The 20,652-nt window shown below is 40.9% G+C and overlaps 2 protein-coding genes across 2 annotated transcripts in view; one reads left to right on the forward strand and one right to left on the reverse strand.

The window, feature by feature from the left end:
* Positions 1 to 2,785: 2,785 nt before the first annotated feature.
* On the reverse strand, positions 2,786 to 15,058 carry vps33a (VPS33A core subunit of CORVET and HOPS complexes). Its single transcript, XM_014171361.2, has 13 exons — positions 14,899 to 15,058; positions 14,575 to 14,640; positions 14,259 to 14,386; positions 13,934 to 14,120; positions 13,687 to 13,803; positions 11,960 to 12,134; positions 11,579 to 11,775; positions 6,898 to 7,024; positions 6,603 to 6,670; positions 5,540 to 5,677; positions 5,283 to 5,420; positions 4,784 to 4,952; positions 2,786 to 3,431 (listed from the first exon to the last, which is right to left on the reverse strand). The coding sequence occupies exons 1-13, from the start codon at positions 14,998 to 15,000 to the stop codon at positions 3,238 to 3,240; spliced, it is 1,806 nt and encodes a 601-aa protein (XP_014026836.1). The 5' UTR covers positions 15,001 to 15,058; the 3' UTR covers positions 2,786 to 3,237.
* Positions 15,059 to 15,649: 591 nt separating this feature from the next.
* The window catches only part of LOC106585294 (rabphilin-3A), a 54,400-nt gene continuing 49,397 nt past the window's right edge, over positions 15,650 to 20,652 (forward strand). The window contains exon 1 of the mRNA XM_014171362.2: positions 15,650 to 15,846. The gene's annotated coding sequence lies outside the window, so the exon portion shown is untranslated. The remainder of the gene's footprint in view (positions 15,847 to 20,652) is intronic.

Below are 20,652 nucleotides of genomic sequence, written 5' to 3' on the forward strand. Positions count from 1 at the left end.
TGCCACATAAAGACTGGAAAACGAGCCGCATCAACGTTTAAAAAGCTATTCGATTTCCACTCCGCACTAATACACTACACTCTCAAATTGACCAGGGCCCTGGTGCAAAACCTGTTGTAGGCCTACGTATCATAATCTAGTACACCGGCCGATTGTAATTTAGCTGCAGATGAATATTTCGCCTGCTGTAATTCCTTGTTCTGCGTTTTCGGCACACTAAACCTTCAGCACCATGGACAGCGCCAGAATCAGCGCAAACTTTGAGTTAGCTACGCTCTGCATTTTATTTGAAATGTTTAATGAGTACATAGTAATTTGAGTTTGCACACAGGGAAATCCATCCTCTCAGAAACATGGCTAAGAAACAAGCTTACACCATGAACACATGACCAAAGCATTATGATGGGAACTTTCTTCCCTTTGCGAAAAAAACATCACCATAATAACAGATAAACAAATGTTCTATACAATATCATACAACATAGCTTACTTCTGCTATTATCTGGAAACCTGCTTAAGCCGGTTATATCCGTAATTATTATTATTAGGCTGTAGGCCTACAGTCTGGATATTTTGAACAACAATAGGCCTACACAAGTGCTTTTATAACAGTCATACTATAATAGAGCAACTCATCAAGTCCCCCTTTTTATTTTGCAACCATGAAGTATGTTGTCCAGCCTGCTAAGAGCAAAGCGCCTAACAGCACTGTGTAACTGAAGAGAACAACTTTCAGAAGTTCTTTAAAGGTCCGAAGGAAGCAGATAAACATTGGCTCCATCTCGTACAGGTATTCAGTCACCCAATGAGTGATGTAGTTTGCAGGATCTGTCTGCTCTGCAATCCCAGGCCCTGAAAAGATTTCAAGGATTTTAATTTGGTCCCCCATTGGGTATACAGTAGAGCCTATATCAGCAACTCATATGCATGGCTAAAGACTACAATAGTCAAACCATTACCTTATGCATAATATATTTGTAAATTGCTCCAAGTGCTTTTGATCTCACTCATCGCAAATGATCATACATTTACCTCAGACACATACAAGCTACAAGAAGTAGTCTGTATATCTTATTGGTAATTTCAACTACTGAAATATACCCCTTGATATTTGAAGAATACAGTAATGGCTTATAGCTTGTCAAAACACCCAATAATTATTTGTAACGATACAAAATATTTTAGAGAACCAATAAGGAGAAGCGCTGCTGTTTGTAAACACTGGAGTGGCTGGTTCACCCACTCAGAAAGTAATTAAGCAACTTTATCGATTGAAATGATCTTCAAATGTAGTTATTTTTAAATTCTCTCAGGGAATGTAATTCCTTTATAGATATTCTGTCTATCGTCCACATGCACATTTTACAGTGCACAAATAGCACAAATTCCCTGCACTTGTAGACGATACAACCTCGATCATATAGGCCTACAAAAGTCTAAATAATGTAATAGTCTAAGGGCTCTATTCAATCTGTATCACTGAAGCGTTACATTGCGCAATATACATTTTAAGGTAATTTCCGACACATGCAGCGTTTACCTTGAATGCAGCCTCCGCTGACGCTCGAACATTGACTTTACATTTCAATCACGCTGTAACTCTGAACTTCTGCAATATGGATCGAATAGAGCCCTAAAACAAATATAGCAATAGCCTAAACACATTTATTCAGAATAACTATTTAACGGATGGTGCACCAAAAACAGCAAAGCCCCACTTCTTTCTCAGCTAAAGTCATTTTTGTTGTTGTTGCTTTGATAACCTATATAATCTGTATTATTATAAAATTGTTTACTAAACTATACCGTTTATGCATTTTTCAAGTATATGAAAGTTTATAACTGAACATGGATGCAACCAATGAACTCATTGAACATATCGTTAAAACGTTGTCAGTATTTATAAACTGCCTAAAAATGGTTAGGCTACTTACCCAATCGGAAGTCTATTGGTAGCCTATTTTAACTTCTTGGAAATTGCATCTGTTGCAGATGCTCTCAGTGCACGGGTTTCGATGTGTTCAATGTGTTATCATACATTTGACAAACCGAAAAGAAAATGCAATACCACATATATCTTCATGTGATATTTCACACTCAGTTCCTGACTCTTCCAACGCTATAGGTTGAAGATAATATATATTCTTTTCGATCTGGCCTGTGAGTTCACAAAAATCTCAGACTGCTGTCAGCCTGTCAATACCCGTCCCCCACTGACTACAATACCCCGCTGAGCATAGCGCAGGGCACGGACAAACCATCGATCTAGCCAAGAGATCAAACCCAACTCCCCCGCACTCATCCTCTACCGGAACACGGAGCAAATGGCCTCCTAATTCAATCAGCGTCCTGCGCTGTCAAATCATGGGCCTTTATGGGGTAAGATATCCAGACAGCAGAGGGCCATTATCGGCTGATCGGGAGGCCTGTTATTGGGCTAATTGTTCCTTGAAAGAGCTGGACTGCTGAAGGCTGACTGGGCTCATAACCTTTCCGCTCCACTCCTTTCCTCCCTGCCTGCATCATTCTGTCCGATCTTTATTTTCTTCTACAGCATAAACAACTCGTAAAAAGTAACAATACATGTTGCCTAATTAATCGTTATCAAGGATTTTAGATCCTACATGTTGAAGCTGGAGCAAGGATAGTGTAATGGAGGTGGAGCCAAAGTCAGACTGTCCAACTGTACATCAGACATTTGGTCACATTGTAGAGTGGAAGGATAAATGTTTAAATGGTCAGTGTTTTAGAGACCTGAGGTTAACTCTGGTTATAAAAGCAGTAATAAGCTGTCAATTACACATTTTATTTACAGGACTTTTTACACAAATACTGGAAAGGAGAGAGAAAATCCCTATACTGTACAACACAATATATAGGTTGAAATCACTAATAAACAATAATACAAACAACTACATTTCAGCCTCTGTAAATACAGTATTATTTTTTACAATGATCTTAGAACCTTTCATATGATCATGCCCCAAGTAAGAGACATCTTCTTGGCTCCATACAGTGACCACAACAGGTGACAATGGAGAACTACATTTAGCAAGCTGTGAGAGTTGCAGAAGAAAGACATTGACAATTGAGGAGCTGACTTCTGCTGAGCTCAATCAGACACACCGGCAGGGTGCTGGAATATGGACATTAAAAACAAGCGGCAAGGTCTTTTGTTCCGAATGTTTGTTGGGTCCAGCAGTGCATCTGTTCCCCCTGAGGGGGCAGACAGCGGGCTCAGGAGGCCTGAGCCTCAGGGCGGTCCATTAGGGATTTGATCCAGCTGGTACCATTGATGAGCTTGGTGGTGGCAATGATGTATTCTGTGCCACCATCCTCCATCTGAGACAGGAAGCGCAGGGCAGCAATTTCTGCGTACGTCACCCCTCCCAGAAAGAACACCAGTGTGGTCCTGTTCTCCCCTTGCTGGCCTGTGGGTGGGGAAAGCACAGTCAAACAGGGTGGAGATCACAGGGTGCTCCATTCTCAGAGGATGTCTCAGGGGGAGTTGGGATATGGAAAAAAATACATTTCCATTTCACACATACGTATAATACACACTTGTACATGTATGAAACAGGACAAATATAAGCACCCACCAAATTATCATTACTTAGCAGAATGTTTGTTTTGAAGTGAGGTTACTTTGATAACCTCAAAAACCAATATTGTACATGTAAACTCACAAAGAAAGTAAGAGACACTACTATTCAACCCCCATCCTCCCATTCAACCCCCCATCCAACCCCCATCCTCCCATTCAACCCACCATCCTCCCATTCAACCCACATCCTCCCATTCAACCCACATCCTCCCATTCAACCCACATCCTCCCATTCAACCCAGATCCTCCCATTCAACCCAGATCCTCCCATTCAACCCAGATCCTCCCATTCAACCCAGATCCTCCCATTCAACCCAGATCCTCCCATTCAACCCCCATCCTCCCATTCAACCCAGATCCTCCCATTCAACCCAGATCCTCCCATTCAACCCAGATCCTCCCATTCAACCCAGATCCTCCCATTCAACCCAGAACCTCCCATTCAACCCCCATCCTCCCATTCAACCCAGATCCTTGGGCTCACGAGTGGCGCAGAGGTCTAAGGCACTGCATCTACAGCCCCTGGTTCTAATCCAGGCTGTATCACATCTGGCCGTGATTGGCCGTGATTAGTAAAATAAAAGATAACATTTAAAAAAATATAATAATAAATGTCCGCACCCACACACTATTCTCTCAAATCGCAAACAAACTCCGCCCTCCTCCTGCTACAACAGGCTTGTTTATTGTCAGTCTTCCATTATCACCTTTCTAGAACAAAGATCTGGCAGACATGTAAGATCAAGTCAACTGTCTTAATACCCAAACTCAGTTCTAATAACATTGCATGGTGTGAAAAGCATCTCACCAAATTATTTATCCTCATGTCAATGAGGTATCCAAACTGACCCTGGAGTCAGTAAACCACAGTTATAATGCTTAAGATGAGAGGGATATTCCATACCCCGGTCACCAGTGCCTTTTCCCCTCTTTCATAAACAAATCCATGTACACAAACAATTACCCAGACAGACACACACTTAATGGTAAGGTCCAGTTTGGTTCACTGTGTACAATAAATCAACTGCTGCTCTAAGACATCTGACACGACAGGGAAAAAGCCAGTTCTTGTCTACAGCCAGCAGATCACCACACCGGTGATCGTTCACCCTGCCTTTCAATAGCTCAGCTTGTTGAGCAAGACAGCAACTGGCTGCCTTGGTCTCCTGCACTCCTTACGTTTCTTATGGAGACCAGCAGGCAGCTGTTGTCTCTCCTCAAAGTGTGGACCAGGGAGCATCTTCAGAACCTCCTCGATGCTGCGCCAGCCAGGCCTGGCCAACACCTGGGTCAGACGGATGCTGAGAGGAGCATAGCCACTGTACACATAGGAGATGTCGTTGGGGTTCTGGATGAAGATGACACACACACACACACACACACACACACACACACTGGGTATCAGTACAGACAATACTATATACAAATCCCACTCTCACAGTCAGAGGAAAAACTACGCATGTGGGTTTTGGCAACGTTGTTTTACAAAGACATTTTTTTTTCTCTCAACTTTCTTAATGACAAAAACAACTCAACTCCATTATTGTGCAGTTACTAAGCAATGACTATATTACTAACGTGTCACTAGAATAATTACAGTGTTGTCACACAGGTGTTAGTGTTAATCCCCATCCCCTCTCCCAGACTGCATTATGTCTCTCTCATGGGATTCATTCACCTGTTCATTGGCATCCTCCATCCAGAGTTTGAGTGTCTTCCTGATGGTGGGGTAGTTATTCCTGGTGCTTGTCTGGGGCTTCAGAAGACCTGTCTTCTCCAGGTTGTTGAGGGTAAGCATGTGTTCATATCCATACGTCTGGAGAAAAACAGCACAGGTCAATCATGTTGCCACAGTAGCATTCATCACATCTTCAAAATGACCATCACTCGTTTAAAACCACTGACTTATTGTAATGTAATAAGACAAAAAAGCACCTGCAGAATCTCCCTCTTGTAGTAGTCCAACAACTTCTGCTTGAGGCCATTGTTGCAGACCGACTGCATACAGACCAGCCGCAGGATTTTGATTAGGGGATCCTTCTGGGCGATACAGTCCTCTATGTATGTGTTAACCTGGGGAATGGGAAATAGGTGTTGTTGATTAGCAAGATTACAGCCCAAAAACACACACACACAGCCCAAAAATATGTTTATTTAGTGAAGGCAGCTTTCAGGGCCGACCCTAGCTTTTTGGGGGCCCTAGGCAATAATTGGTTTTGGGGCCCCCCACCACGCTGGTAAAACATTTAAGTGATCCCCTCTACGCCCGTGGTTTTAAAGCACATTTTGCAAAATTTTACACATTTTGCCATGGGGCAGTGAGAAAATGTTGCAGTTTTAAAGCAAATTTCCTGTAATTCTACAAAGTTTGCCATGGAGTGGAGAGAAAATGTTCCAGTTTTTAAAACATACCATAACTGACTTATGCCATGTTCATATGATATCTGAGTGAGAGTGACTAACAAAATCAGGGCCACTGGGCACATGCCCTGCATGCCTGGTCAGTAATCATTCGGCCATGATTACTACAAGGTGTAAATAGCCTCTCAAACAAACTCCGCCCTCCTCCTGCTACAACAGGCTTGTTTATTGTCAGTCTTCCATTATCACCTTTCTAGAACAAAGATCTGGCAGACTTGTCAGATCAAATCAACTGTCTAATACCCAAACTCAGTTCTAATAACATTGCATGGTGTGAAAAGCATCTCATTAAATTAATTATCTTCATGTCAATAAGATGTCCAAACTGACCCTGGAGTCATTAATCCACACTGATAGTCACATTGAGACATTAGAAGAGAAGAACTGGTGATGCACCCACTACATTTCATCATTCCAACTTGTGTATTCTACTATTCTAACTCTCAACAGTAAGTTGAGACCCTGACTGAGTTCCTAAAAAAAAATTTTATATTTTGTTTGCGGCCCCCACCCCAGCAGCTTACAATATTAGAGCTAACCACAAGTCCACCAAGCACTGAAAACATTGTGTACCTACCTTGTCTGTATCGACTCCAGTCATAAACTCCTGCTCCACTGTCAGGTTATCAAAGAAGGCCTCAGAGGCTGTATCGGAGAGAGAGAATATCCATTTACCTCTGTTACAGAGTACCAACAGCCGTCTTACTCTAAACTGTATGCCACACATACATGACATACTGATATACTCTACCACATTCAATTCTATCAAGATCGGATTATACTGTAGGTATATCTTGTATCAGGAAGAAAGACAGAGTGGAGGGGTGTTAGTTGGACATGAAAGGAGAAGGAGTAAAGGTTGTTTTTCTCACTGGTGATGTCCTTGATGAGCTCAGCTATGGAGGTGTGATTGGCCAGCGAGCTCCGTGCTGCCTGCATGTGGGGCAGCTGGGACACAAACTGCTTTATCTCACCCACTGTTTTGGCACTATGCCGCTCCTGCAAGACAAATTCAATTAAATAACATTAAAACACTGGGAAAAAAAGTTGACAGGTCCGTCGTAGACAGTTTAAATCACACATTACCATGAGTCAGATACTGGATGCTGGAGGTTTGAAATAAGGAAAATGTATGATAGACTTTGACAAGGACTGTGTAGTGTAACATACGGATGATGTGAAATGTGAGAACCGTTTGAGCTGACTACAATCACGTAGGAAATTACAAAAAAAATCTGCTTCTCAACTACACAATAAACAGACATTAAGCTCAAAGCAAAGATGTAGGGATGATTTCAGATGAAACATATCGTATAGACTGCTGCCACGTAGGCATAACAGTAGTAAGAAAGGGCTTGTTGGCTGGAGAAAGCTGATGCTCTCACTGATACAATCATCAAACTAGAGAACATAAACTTGGATTAGGAACAGGTTTGGGCAGGACAGAAATGTAAGAATACATCAACACCCACCGGTGTGGGACGACAGCCCAATTATCACATGCAAAGCACCCAGTGACAGTTATGATGCCAAAAAGTCTCTTGCTGACAAAAATGTAGGCCTGTGGGGAGATCACCTAAACACAGTAGAAAACAGCTTTTTTTGTTGCTCTTATCTGACACTCTTGTATCATAAAAATGTTGTTTACGGTCTTAGTCGATAATACTAACTGTCAGCTGGCTTTACTTTTTACCATTGGAAATCCACCTGGCACATCGAAGGTGATTAATAAGAACACAAATTGATATGAGAGAAATCGGTAGCTAAAATGTAATTACATTTACGTTAGAGTAGTTTAGCAGATGCTCTTATCCAAAGCGACTTAAATGAGCATTAGATAAGAGTTGTCATTTTCAGCTTGAACCTGATGAGCTCAACAGTACCGAATGGGCTTGGGCTGGACCAGAATTTCTCTGAATTGATTCGGATCCAAATCATGTAACAAACCAAAAAAGACCTTGCGTGTCTGTTCGACTACTAGCGCACCTTGGACTCCACTACTACTTTCTCTAAATCTCTCTCTTCTTCTCAGCAGCGAGCAGTCACAGGAACCAACAATGTGTATGCTGTGTGATGACATGATGAATGATTAATTGATTGAGATATACTGAAGTAAGTTACGTTAACACAGCTAAAAATTGACACGCTCTCACAGCTCGATAGTGGATAGATTATACAAGGCTACTATAGCCTAATAGGACTAATAATAATAATACTTAGTAGGCTATTACAATGATATTCATAATAATTGTAATACTAATAATAACAATAAGACGCCGATCAAGAAGAGGAACAACAAGGAGGGTAGGAGCAGGTGCCAAACAGGTGTTAGTTGAATTTTATTTTTTACCGTTTGGAACAGTGTAAACAACACTGAAAACACATTTTAAGAAATCCCAGAGTCTGTTCTAACAAAAACTAGTTTTAAAGCCTTTATTATGCATTGCAAAAATTATAAAAGCCGCCGCATTCGTGAGACGCGATTGCTTTAGTCGACATGTTGTGGAGCTCACAGAATCAGTTTTTACTCAAAGACAGGCAACAGCAGCAGGATCTGTCTAATTTCTGAAGCTATATGGATGTTTTATAAAGCCTGTCACATTTAACAGTTGTTGATCATAACAAAGGTGAATTTTCCTGTATCCTCGCTTTTCTTTCATTTTTTTGTGACCAAGATTTTTATCAGTTTGGTTATTTTTATTTTTCAGAGGGGGGTTACAGGTACAAAAACAATCAAATAAATGCATACAAAGATAACCCGTTCCCTCCACACCCGGAAACCATGCTTCCCACTCCACATAATAATACTAATGTTATAACTTCCAATAGTAACTGTATCCACTTCTTAAATGGGTGAGAGTGAGGTGGTTGCCATCTTGGAGGTAACAATTTTGTTCACAGCAGTGCTGCCTGTTAGCAGTTAATCTTCTCTGATTGATTGAGAGATTCAAAAAGATATCATAGACGGATGCAAAAGGCTGCCCTCCAAGGCATTATTGTGAAATATTGGAGAATGAGAATGTCATTTTGATTCCCAGTTACAGTTGAAAGTTTACATACACCTTAGCCAAATACATTTAAACTCAGTTTTTCCACAATTCCTGACATTTAATCCTAGTAAAAATTCCCTGTCCTAGGTCAGTTAGGAACACCACTTCATTTTAAGAATGTGAAATGTCAGAATAATAGGAGAGAATGATTTATTTCAGCTTTTATTTCTTTCATCATATTCCCAGTGGTCAGAAGTTTACATACACTCAATTAGTATTTGGTAGCATTGCCTTTAAATTGTTTAACTTGGGCCAAACGTTTTGGGTAGCCTTCCACAAGCTTCCGACAATAAGTTGGGTGAATTTTTGCCCATTCCTCCTGACAGAGCTGGTGTAACTGAGTCAGGTTTGTAGGCCTTGCTCACACATACTTTTTCAGTTCTGCCCACAAATTTTCTATAGGATTGAGGTCAGGGGTTTGTGATGGCCACTCCAATACCTTGACTTTGTTGTCCTTAAGCCATTTTGACACAACTTTGGAAGCATGCTTGGGGTCATTGTCCATTTGGAAGACCCATTTGCGACCAAGCTTTAACTTCCTGACTGATGTCTTGAGATGTTGCTTCAATATATCTAAATAATTTTCCTTCCTCATAAAGCCATCTATTTTGTGAAGTGCACCAGTCCCTCCTGCCGCAAAGCACCCCCACAACATGATGCTGCCACCACCGTGCTTCACGGTTGGGATGGTGTTCTTTTGCTTGTAAGTCTCCCCCTTTTTCCTCCAAATATAACGATGGTCATTATGGCCAAATAGTTCTAATTTTGTTTCATCAGACCAGAGGACATTTCTCCAAAAAGTACGATCTTTGTCCCCATGTGCATTTGCAAACCGTAATCTGGATTTTTTTATGGCGGTTTTGGAGCAGTGGCTTCTTCCTTGCTGAGCGGCCTTTCAGGTTATGGCGATATAGGACTCGTTTTACTGTGGATAAAGATACTTTTGTACCGGTTTCCTCCAGCATCTTCACAAGGTCCTTTGCTTTTATTCTGGGATTGATTTACACTTTTCGAAGCAAAGTACGTTCATTTCTAGGAGACAGAACGCGTCTCATTCCTGAGCGGTATGATGGCTGTGTGGTTCCATGGTGTTTGTACTTGCGTACAATTGTTTGTACAGATGAACGTGGTACCTTCAGGCATTTGGAAATTTCTCCCAAGGATGAACCAGACTTGTATAGGTCTACAATTTTCTTTCTGAGGTCTTGGCTGATTTCCTTTGAATTTCCCATGATGTCAAGCAAAGAGGCACTGAGTTTGAAGGTAGGCCTTGAAATACATCCACAGGTACACCTCCAATTGACTCAAATTATGTCAGTTAGCCTATCAGAAACTTCTAAAGCCATGACATAATTTTCTGGAATTTTCCAAGCTGTTTAAAGGCAGTCAACTTAGTGTATGTAAACTTCTGACACAGTGAATAATAAGTGAAATAATCTGTCTGTAACAATTGTTGGAAAAATTATTTGTGTCATGCACAAAGTAGATGTCCTAACCGACTTGCCAATAGTTTGTTAACAAGAAATTTGTGGAGTAGTTGAAAAATAAGTTTTAATGACTGCAACCTAAGTGTATGTAAACTTCTGACTTCAACTGTACATTGTTTTATCAATTTTGCGCCAAATAGAAATTGTTTGAGCAATAATAGGACCAAAGCGTAGTTTACATTGTTTAAGGGATATATCAGAGAAGACCACCTCTTCCAGGGCAATAGGAGACACCATATTTCTCTCTATATATATATATATATATATTCAGCCCGGGGGCAGAAGAATCATGTCTAAACCAATTTAGGACGGGGTTAAAAGCTAGTGGTTGAAAATACAATTTAAAGTTGGGTATGGATAGTCTTCCTACGTCTTTCCCTCTTTGTAAATTCATTAATTTTATCCGGGATCGTTTACCTTGCCATATACATTTTGAAACCGCACTATGAATTTTATCCCAATAGCCAAAAGAGGGAGCGCCATGAGAAGCATCGAACTACAGAAATTCAGCTATGGCAATATATACATTTTGACAATAGATATTCTACTGGTTAAAGCAACTGGGATATTATTCCATCTACTATCATCTGTGTATAATGAGATGAAGTGATCAGTAGATTTTAGAGATTGACAAATTGCCTGGGCCAGAGGTTCCATGGATAATAAGAATAGCAGTGGTGGAATTGGATCGCCTTGTCTGCTGCTTCTAGTGATTATGAACGGAGCAGATTAGATATTGCCTGTTACAACTATGGCTGAGGGATTGGCATAAAGTATTTTAATCATATTAATGAAATTGGAGCCAATTCCCATATGTTCCAAGAGAGGAACCCCTCGCCTTTCTAAGACAAGGACTGGGCCTGGGCTTGGGCTTCATCTCACCAGGCTTGGCTCAAATTGTTAAGTTAAAGACAACTCTAGCTTTGGTGGTCTGACATTAGGACTTATGAGTGTTTTCAACAATCGGTCTGCTCTGTCTGTGTGTGTCTGTGAGTGTGTGTTGGGATGAGGCCAACCTCAAATGCAGCGGAGATGATCTTGGCCTTCTTGCTCAGTGCAGCCCCTACGCCATTGAAGTTTTTGTCCCGTATCTCAGCATACAGCTCCTCTGCTGAGTTGAGCTGCATCTTCTTGGGCTCCGTGGGCAGGTCTTTACCCGCCTCACCCTGCTTCTTTTGGGCAGAAAACTTCTCAGGAGGCAACTTCACATAACCTGTTTGCAGACGCATGCACACAGAATAGACAAACATGCAGACAAAGGTCACAAAACCACATACACAAATCGACAGAAACCTCTCAAGATGTCTGTATTTTAATCTATATGTCATTGAATAAAGCCATGTCAATGTATTTAGCTTATTATTGTTTTTCATGCATTAACAGAGGCCCATCCTCACCGTTGGTGATTCCATAGACTTCGTCAATGAGGCCCTCGTAGGTGAGCTGTGTGGCCAAAGGGGTGAGCAGGTCTACATTGCGGTCCAGCAGCAGCAGTGAGTCAAACACAGGTAGGATCTGAGTCTGGCTGCCAGCAAACTCCCTTTTCATCCTAAGCATCATGTTAGCTACATGCTTCACAGGAAAAAGACACAAGAGTTTAATTTCCAACACAATGCATTTATCCAAGAGTTGACTGTTTGTTTCAAAACAAAATGTGGACATTTAACTTTTTAAGGTATAGGGGGCAGTATTTTCATTTTCGGATGAAAAGCGTGCCCAGAGTTAACTGCCTAATACTTGGGCCCAGAGTTAAATATTTGCAAATTATTAGTAGATTTGGATAGAAAACACTCTGAAGTTTCTAAAACTGTTTGAATGATGTCTGTGAGTATAACAGAACTCGTATGGCAGGCAAAAACCTGAGAAAAATCCAACCAGGAATTGGGAAATCTGATGCTTGTAGTCTTTTCAAGTCATTGCCTATCTAACACACAGTGACTTAGGGTTCATTTTGCACTTCCTAAGGCTTCCACTAGATGTCAACAGTCTTTAGAACCTTGTTTCAGGCTTTTGCAGTGAACAGAGAGCGAACAAGAAGGCCGGGAAGTTGGTGACTCAGAAAATGACATGAGTTCATTGGCGCGCATTCACGTGATGAGGTAGCTGTGTTCCATAAAACTTTATGTCATGAAAAATGTTATGTTAAAAAGGCCCTAAAGATTGATGCTATACAACGTTTGACATGTTTCTACGAATGTAAATATAACTTTTTTTGACTTTCGTCGTAAAATTTTCGGCACGCTTCCTACATTTGGAGTTGCTTACTGAACGCGCAAACAACAAGGAGGTATTTGGACATAAATTATGGACATTATCTAACAAAACAACATTTATTGTGGACCTGGGATTCCTGGAAGTGCCTTCTGATGAAGATCATCAAAGGTAAGTGAATATTTATAATGCTATTTATGATTTTAGATGAATCCAAAATGGCGGGTATCTGTATTGCCCGATGTATTTTTCTGAGCACCGTACTCAGATTATTGCAAAGTGTGCTTTCCCCGTGAAGCTTTTTTGAAATCTGTCACAGCGGTTGCATTAAGGAGATGTTCATCTATAATTCTTTGAATAACAGTTTAATATTTTATCAACGTTTATGATGAGTATGTTTGTAAATTGTTGTGCTGATTCACCAGCAGTTTTGGAGGCAAAATATTTTCTGAACATCACGCGCCAATGTAAAATGGGGATTTTGGATATAAATATGAACTTTATCGAACAAAACATACATGTATTGTGTAACATTGAGTCCTAGGAGTGTCATCTGATGAAGATCGTCAAAGGTTAGTGCTTCATTTTAGCTGTATTTCTGGTTTTTGTGACTCCTCTCCTGCTTGGAAAATGGCCGTGTGGTTTTTCTTGTGTTGGCACTGTCCTAACATAATCTAACTTTATGCTTTAGCCGTAAAGCCTTTTTGAAATCGGACAATGTGGTTGGATTAAGGAGAGGTGCATCTTTAAAATTGTGTAAAAATAGTTGTATGTTTGAGAAATTTGAATTATGACATTTTGTTGTTTTGAATTTGCCGCCCTGATATTTCACTGGCTGTGTCCCGCAGGTGGGCTAGCGTCCCACATAGCCCATAGAAGTTAAACTTCAAATGAAGCCTTTTCCAATACTCACCCGTGCACACTCCCCTTTCCCAAATATCTGGGGGATGGTCCCATACAGAGCCTGGAGAGTCATAAGGCCCTTGGCGGTGTGGTACAGACTTGTCTGGTCACTTTCCAGATAGCACTCCTAAAGGAGCCAGGCGGGGCACATGAATGGGTAATTACACTTTACAATACAAAATATAGCTTTGTACCTGAGCATATGCATACACTGGGACGTGTGTAGTGTCTATGTGCATGTCCCTGTCCTAACCTACCCTGAAAGCCCCCTCAGACTCCATGGAGAGCAGGTCTCCATCATAGGGGATGAGGTCTAAGATGTACTCGTCTATGTTGATAAACGAGCCCAGGACCCCCTGCTCTTTCAGCCGCTGCTCACAGAGCATGCTCCGCCGTGGCACAAACAACATATGGAAATCACGTGGGGAATGCATCTTATCCTCACTGCAGAAACACACATTGAACACAAGAGATACGCTATATGAGGGTAAGCAAACCACATTCACCTCCACCCATATGCAATACTGGCTGCAGCATTACTCCAAAATCAATACAAGTGTTTAGTGCCAGTGAGATACTGACCTGATTACATTTTCAGCTATAATATCCATCAGCTCAAGCCTGGGACGGACAAAGAAGATGATATTTTTCACGTCAGCAGCAGGGAGACGCCCCCCTTTGAGGGTGAACATCTTCTCCACCTCATGTTCCTGGAGGATATAAAGAAGACACAGATCTGTCAATAACCAGTTTGGCATTTTGCTCTTGCTGTAATGTGAGCCTTCTAAAGCCTATGCAAACACAAGCATTCATTGTTGCTATTCTGTCAGACTCGCTTATAAAAGTGTTACTGTTGGTCTACAGTACACACAGATTTACACATTTTAGTCAGTCTTACCTTCAACAAAGAATATTGTGCTATCAATCCAAAGGGTCCAGTCAGGTATTCATCCCACACAATAGCCTATGGACAGTCAACAACAATTTGACACATAAATACTATTTGAGGTCCAAAGTTGATACTTGAATCCACTGCATCTAACTGTTATTTAGCTAGTTAGCTAGCGTTACTAACGATGTGGATTACTATGTACGACAACAACCCCATCATTGTTTATGTGGATGATAGCTTAGCATGCTAGCTAGTGTTGAACAGAAAATTCAGATTAAAACAAGGTAAATTAGCTTGTAATTTATAAACGCTTTAAACCAGACGTTTTACCTTGCTTCCTCCACATTTGTCCAAAAACTCACGGAGCTCCTTCCGCGCTGCTTCCCTCAAAATGTTTAAATTTACTCTTCCATATGATAAGTGCGCAGACATTTTTGCACCGACTGTGTAGGGAGTGTCAGGTGACTGCTAGTGGAAAAGTGTGTGTGTGTGCATCATGTGACCTACAAGAGGTTGTCTTTGAGCTGTAATAAATATTCTGTCCAATAGATGGCCTTATATATACACAATGAATCCTCAGTTATACCGCAACTGTAAAATCAGATGCGGTGAAAGGCATTTAGAGACGGGCAGTCTATTTAACATGCACAAATCAATTTAAGACCAAGAATCGAGGATAAAGTGTGGCAATAGTATAACGATGTGCCTCTAGCGACAAATGTTGTTGATGACCATGGCCATTTGATTTAGCACATAAAACACAGACATGCAACTAATGTGGCCTTTTGATGGAGGGAAAACAAAAACTTCATATGTTACCCCGATCTGCAGGCTGATTGAGCATCCATGAAAATAAGGTTGACGTCTAGGCTATTAGATCGTTTAACTGAAAGTGTTTACTTTCATTGGGCTAGTGTAGCCAATCAATTAAATAGTAAGTTGAAATGTAGAAACACGAAACGAAGACTAATTTAAAGTATAACCAGGTAAGAGTCCACTACTTGAGCATCAATGGTAGCCTACTTGGATGCAGGGGTCTCCTTCCCAGGGTACCAAGGGCTTACCACTGAGGAGAGGAGCCCACGCAGGGCGTATAGTGTGGAGATTGGTCCTGGCGACGGTGTTATAGGAATTGAGAAGCACCCCTTGACTATTTTTTGTGTGCTTGTGACAGGCGTTGCATGCGCAATGAACGGTTTGCGGTTGATTCCAGTACAGTATAAAATTAGTCCGCATCATTCCCTGACATCTTCCTTCAATAGAGGGCTGAAATCTCAGGTAGGCTTGCTACTGTTTTCTAAAGGTCTGCATCTATTGTGAGCAATAGGCTACGTTTCACGTATTGCAGTTCAGGGTGCTTCAATTAAAGATTTTTTCCAAAATGCAGTTACATGAATAAAATAACATTATGTATACATATGAGGACTGGCTGGTTCTAAGTCACAGATTCTCCATCACTTATGATGAAAAATGTATGGAGCGCTGGGCTTCAGTTTATTTGAATAATCTCATTGAAAATTTATTTGAATGATAAAAGTATCGAATTGTATCACATAGACCTATGGTATGCAGTATGATGCTACCTGTATCAAAAAGACCCGATGGATCAGAGTATTATCTAGATTTTTGAAAACGTTCCCGAAGACGAGGTTGAGTGAATAGATTGCGTTTTATTTCGTAGCTGTAACAAATGCTTTCCTGAGTGAAATTACTTGACTACCAATAGAATGCTATTCCATAGAGCCTACTAAACAGTAAGCTTTACTGACGTAATTTTATGCTTAGCATATGTCACTTAAAAAAAACTGATATTACAGGCTGTCTGTTGTAAAATACATAGGCTAATGATTACTTGACGTATTTACATTTCTTATCCATTTCATTTATGAATAATGTGGTCCATTAATAACCACTGATGGTGGTAAAGCTTCCTGCAGCCTCCATTCCTCCATCAATGTCTCTACACAACCCTGTGCAGTAAGTGCCTCTTTACAATGAGACTGGTGGCAGACTACAATTCATTCTCTCAGGTCTGGATGCTTCCTTGTTGCAGTTGTGTTGTGGGAGAGAGCCCTGGTATGTTATTTTGGAGATACTGTGGTTGCAGTAAGCTTCCTCACATCTCATCCCTGGGCGTTGCTGCAGGATTTGAGAGAATCACATCAGCACTTGATGTGCCACTGCTCCAGACCTGACTAAAATCATGGAGATTGATTTTAAGGCTCATGCTTTCCTGATGGTTGCGCCATTGTTAGTCAGCTGATGTTTGCTATGTGATGTCTCAACCTCCTCCCCAGGGCATATTGAGAATGGGGTTGGGGGGCCAGAGTTATCTGAACCACAACTGTATTGAGGTTAAAACCAATCTAGGGGAAACACTGACTATGCTGAGAAACCCTGAAATTATGATAGTACTCCCAATACCACCATCCCAACTCTTTCCAAAGTCTTGAAGCATGGGGATTCAATGGAGGAGGGGAGATAAGACTGAATGGACTGCTTGTGATATCTGCAATTGCCTCCTCATACATGAGCAATCACCCATAGCAATTGGTTGACACCCTTGCGCTCTGCACCCCCCCCCTGCTTCTCTCACTACCACACTACCACACTCTTGATGTGCATATGCTGCTGCAGAGAAAGAGAATGGAATGTGGAGAGAGGAGTAAAAATGTCTCTGAAGAAAGAGGGGGATTGAGGGGGGGGTGATTAGCTTCACACCATATATATATATATACAGTGACAAGAAAAAGTATGGGAACCCTTTGGAATTACCTGGATTTCTGCATGAATTGGTCATCAAATTTTATCTGATATTCATCTAAGTCACAGCAATAGACAAACATAGTGTGCTTAAACTAATAACACACAAATTATTATTTTCTTCTCTATATTGAATACATCATTTAAACATTCACAGTGTAGGTTGGAAAAAGTATGTGAACCCTTTGGAATTACCTGGATTTCTGCATGAATTGGTCATCAAATTTTATCTGATATTCATCTAAGTCACAGCAATAGACAAACATAGTGTGCTTAAACTAATAACACACAAATTATTATTTTCTTCTCTATATTGAATACATCATTTAAACATTCACAGTGTAGGTTGGAAAAAGTATGTGAACCTCGAGGCTAATGACTTCTCCAAAAGCTAATTGGAGTCAGGAGTCAGCTAACCTGGAGTCCAATCAATGAGACGAGATTAGAGATTTTGGTTAGAGCTGCCTTGCCCTATAAAAAACACTCACACAATTTGAGTTTGCTATTCACAAGAAGCATTGCCTGATGTGAACTGTGCCTCGAACAAAAGAGATCTCAGAAGACCTAAGATTTGGAATTGTTGACTTGCATAAAGCTGGAAAGGGTTACAAAAGTATCTTTAAAAGCCTTGATGTTAATCAGTCCATGGTAAGACAAATTGTCTATAAATGGAGAAAGTTCAGCACTGTTGGTACTCTCCCTAGGAGTGGCTGTTGTGCAAAGATGACTGCGTGAGCACAGCGCAGAATGCTCAGTGAGGTTAAGAAGAATCCTAGAATGTCAGCTAAAGACTTACAAAAATCTCTGGAACATGCTAACATCTCTGTTGACGAGTCTACGATACGTAAAACACTAAACAAGAATGGTGTTCATGGGAGGACATCACGGAAGAAGCCACCGCTGTCTAAAAAAACCCATTGCTGCACGTCTTAAACTTGCAAAAATGCACCTTGATGTTCCACAGCGCTACTGGTAAAATATTCTGTGGACAGGTGAAACTACAGTTGAGTTGTTTGGAAGGAACACACAATACTATGTGTGGAGAAAAAAAGGCACAGCACACCAACATCAAAACCTCATCCCAACTGTAATGTATGGGCCTGGCCAGCTTGCTATCATCGACGGAAAAATGAATTCCCAAGTTTAACAAGACATTTTTCAGGAGAATGTTAGGCTATCTGTCCGCCAATTGAAGCTCAACAGAAGTTGGGTGATGTAACAAGACAATGACCCAAAACACAGAAGTAAATAAACAACAGAATGGCTTCAACAGAAGAAAATACGCCTTCTGGAGTGGCCCAGTCAGAGTCCTGACCTCATCCCGATTGAGATGCTGTGGCATGACCTCAAGAGAGCAGTACACACCAGACATCCCAAGAATATTGCTGAACTGAAACAGTTTTGTAAAGAGGAAGGGTCCAAAATTCCTCCTGACCGTTGTGCAGGTCTGATCCGCAACTACAGAAAATGTTTGGTTGAGGTTATTGCTGCCAAAGGAGGGTCAACCAGTTATTAAATCCAAGGGTTCACATACTTTTTCCACCCTGCACTGTGAATGTTTACACAGTGTGTTCAATAAAGATATGACAACATACAATTGCTTGTCTGTTATTAGTTTAAGCAGACTGTGTTTGTCTATTGTTGTGAACTAGATGAAGATCAGATCAAATTTTATGACCAATTTATGCAGAAATCCAGGTATTTCCAAAGGGTTCACATACTTTTTCTTGCCACAGTATATGTATATATACAGTTGAAGTCAGAAGTTTACATACACCTTAGCCAAATACATTTAAACTCAGTTTTTAACAATTCCTGACATTTAATCCTAGTAAAAATTCCCTGTCTTAGGTCAGTTAGGATCACCACTTCATTTTAAGAATGTGAAATGTCACAATAATAGTTGAGAGAATGATTTATTTCAGCTTTTATTTCTTTCATCACATTCCCAGTGGGTCAGAAGTTTACATACACTCAATTAGTATTTGGTAGCATTGCCTTTAAATTGTTTAACTTGGGTCAAATGTTTCGGGTAGCTTTCCACAAGCTTCCGACAATAAGTTGGATGAATTTTGGCCCATTCTTCCTGACAGAGCTGGTGTAACTGAGTCGGGTATGTAGGCCTCCTTGCTCGCACATGCTTTTTCAGTTCTGTCCACAAATCTTCTATGGGATTGAGGTCAGGGCTTTGTGATGGCCACTCCAATACCTTGACTTTGTTGTCCTTAAGCCATTTTGACACAACTTTGGAAGCATGCTTGGGGTCATTGTCCATTTGGAAGGCTCATTTGCGACCAAGCTTTAACTTCCTGATGGATGTCTTGATGTCTATCCACATAATTTTCCCGCCTCATGATGCCATCTATTTTGTGAAGTGCACCAGTCCCTCCTGCAGCAAAGCACCCCCACAACATGATGCTGCCACCCCCGTGCTTCACGGTTGGGATGGTGTTCTTCGGCTTGCAAGTCTCCCCCAAACATAACGATGGTCATTATGGCCAAACAGTTTTATTTTTGTTTCATCAGACCAGAGGACATTTCTCCAAAAAGTACGATATTTGTCCCCATGTGCATTTGCAAACTGTAGTCTGGCTTTTGTATGGCGGTTTTGGAGCAGTGGCTTCTTCCTTGCTGAGCGGCCTTTCAGGTTATGTAGATATAGGACTCATTTTACTGTGAATATAGATACTTTTGTACCTGTTTCCTCCAGAATCTTCACAAGGTCCTTTGCTTTTGTTCTGGGATTGATTTGCACTTTTCGCACCAAAGTACGCTCATCTCTAGGAGACACTACGCGTCTCCTTCCTGAGCGGTATGACGGTTGTGTGGTCCCATGGTGTTTATACTTGCGTACTATTGTTTGTACAGATGAACGTGGTATCCAGGCGTCTGGAAATTGCTCCCAAGGATGAACCAGACTTGTGGAAGTCTACCATTTTTTTCTGAGGTCTTGGCTGATTTCTTTTGATTTTCCCATGATGTCAAGCAAAGAGGCACTGAGTTTGAAGGTAGGCCTTGAAATACATCCACAGGTACACCTCCAGTTGACTTCCAATTGACTGAAATGATGTCAATTAGCCTGTCAGAAGCTTCTAAAGCCATTACATAATTTTCTGGAATTTTCCAAGCTATTTAACGGCACAGTCAACTTAGTGTATGTAAACTTCTGACCCACTGGAATTGCGATACAGTGAATTATAAGTGAAATAATCAGTCTGTAAACAATTGTTGGAAAAATTACTTGTGTCATGCACAAAGTAGATGTCCTAACCGACTTGCCAAAACTATAGTTTGTTAACAAGACATTTGTGGAGTGTTTGA

Source organism: Salmo salar, chromosome ssa24 (genome assembly GCF_905237065.1).
Source record: "Salmo salar chromosome ssa24, Ssal_v3.1, whole genome shotgun sequence".
In the NCBI taxonomy this organism is placed as follows: Eukaryota; Metazoa; Chordata; class Actinopteri; order Salmoniformes; family Salmonidae; genus Salmo; species Salmo salar.

What these genes read in the sequence shown, in the direction of transcription:
- vps33a (XM_014171361.2), bottom strand. Translation starts at nt 15,000, where the DNA reads ATGTCTGCGCACTTATCATATGGAAGAGTAAATTTAAACATTTTGAGG. An exon ending in AGTCTGAGGGGGCTTTCAGG is followed by an intron (nt 13,804 to 13,933) that starts GTAGGTTAGGAC and finishes TGGCTCCTTTAG; the next exon opens with GAGTGCTATCTGGAAAGTGA. An exon ending in CTGGAGTCGATACAGACAAG is followed by an intron (nt 5,678 to 6,602) that starts GTAGGTACACAA and finishes CCCATTCCCCAG; the next exon opens with GTTAACACATACATAGAGGA.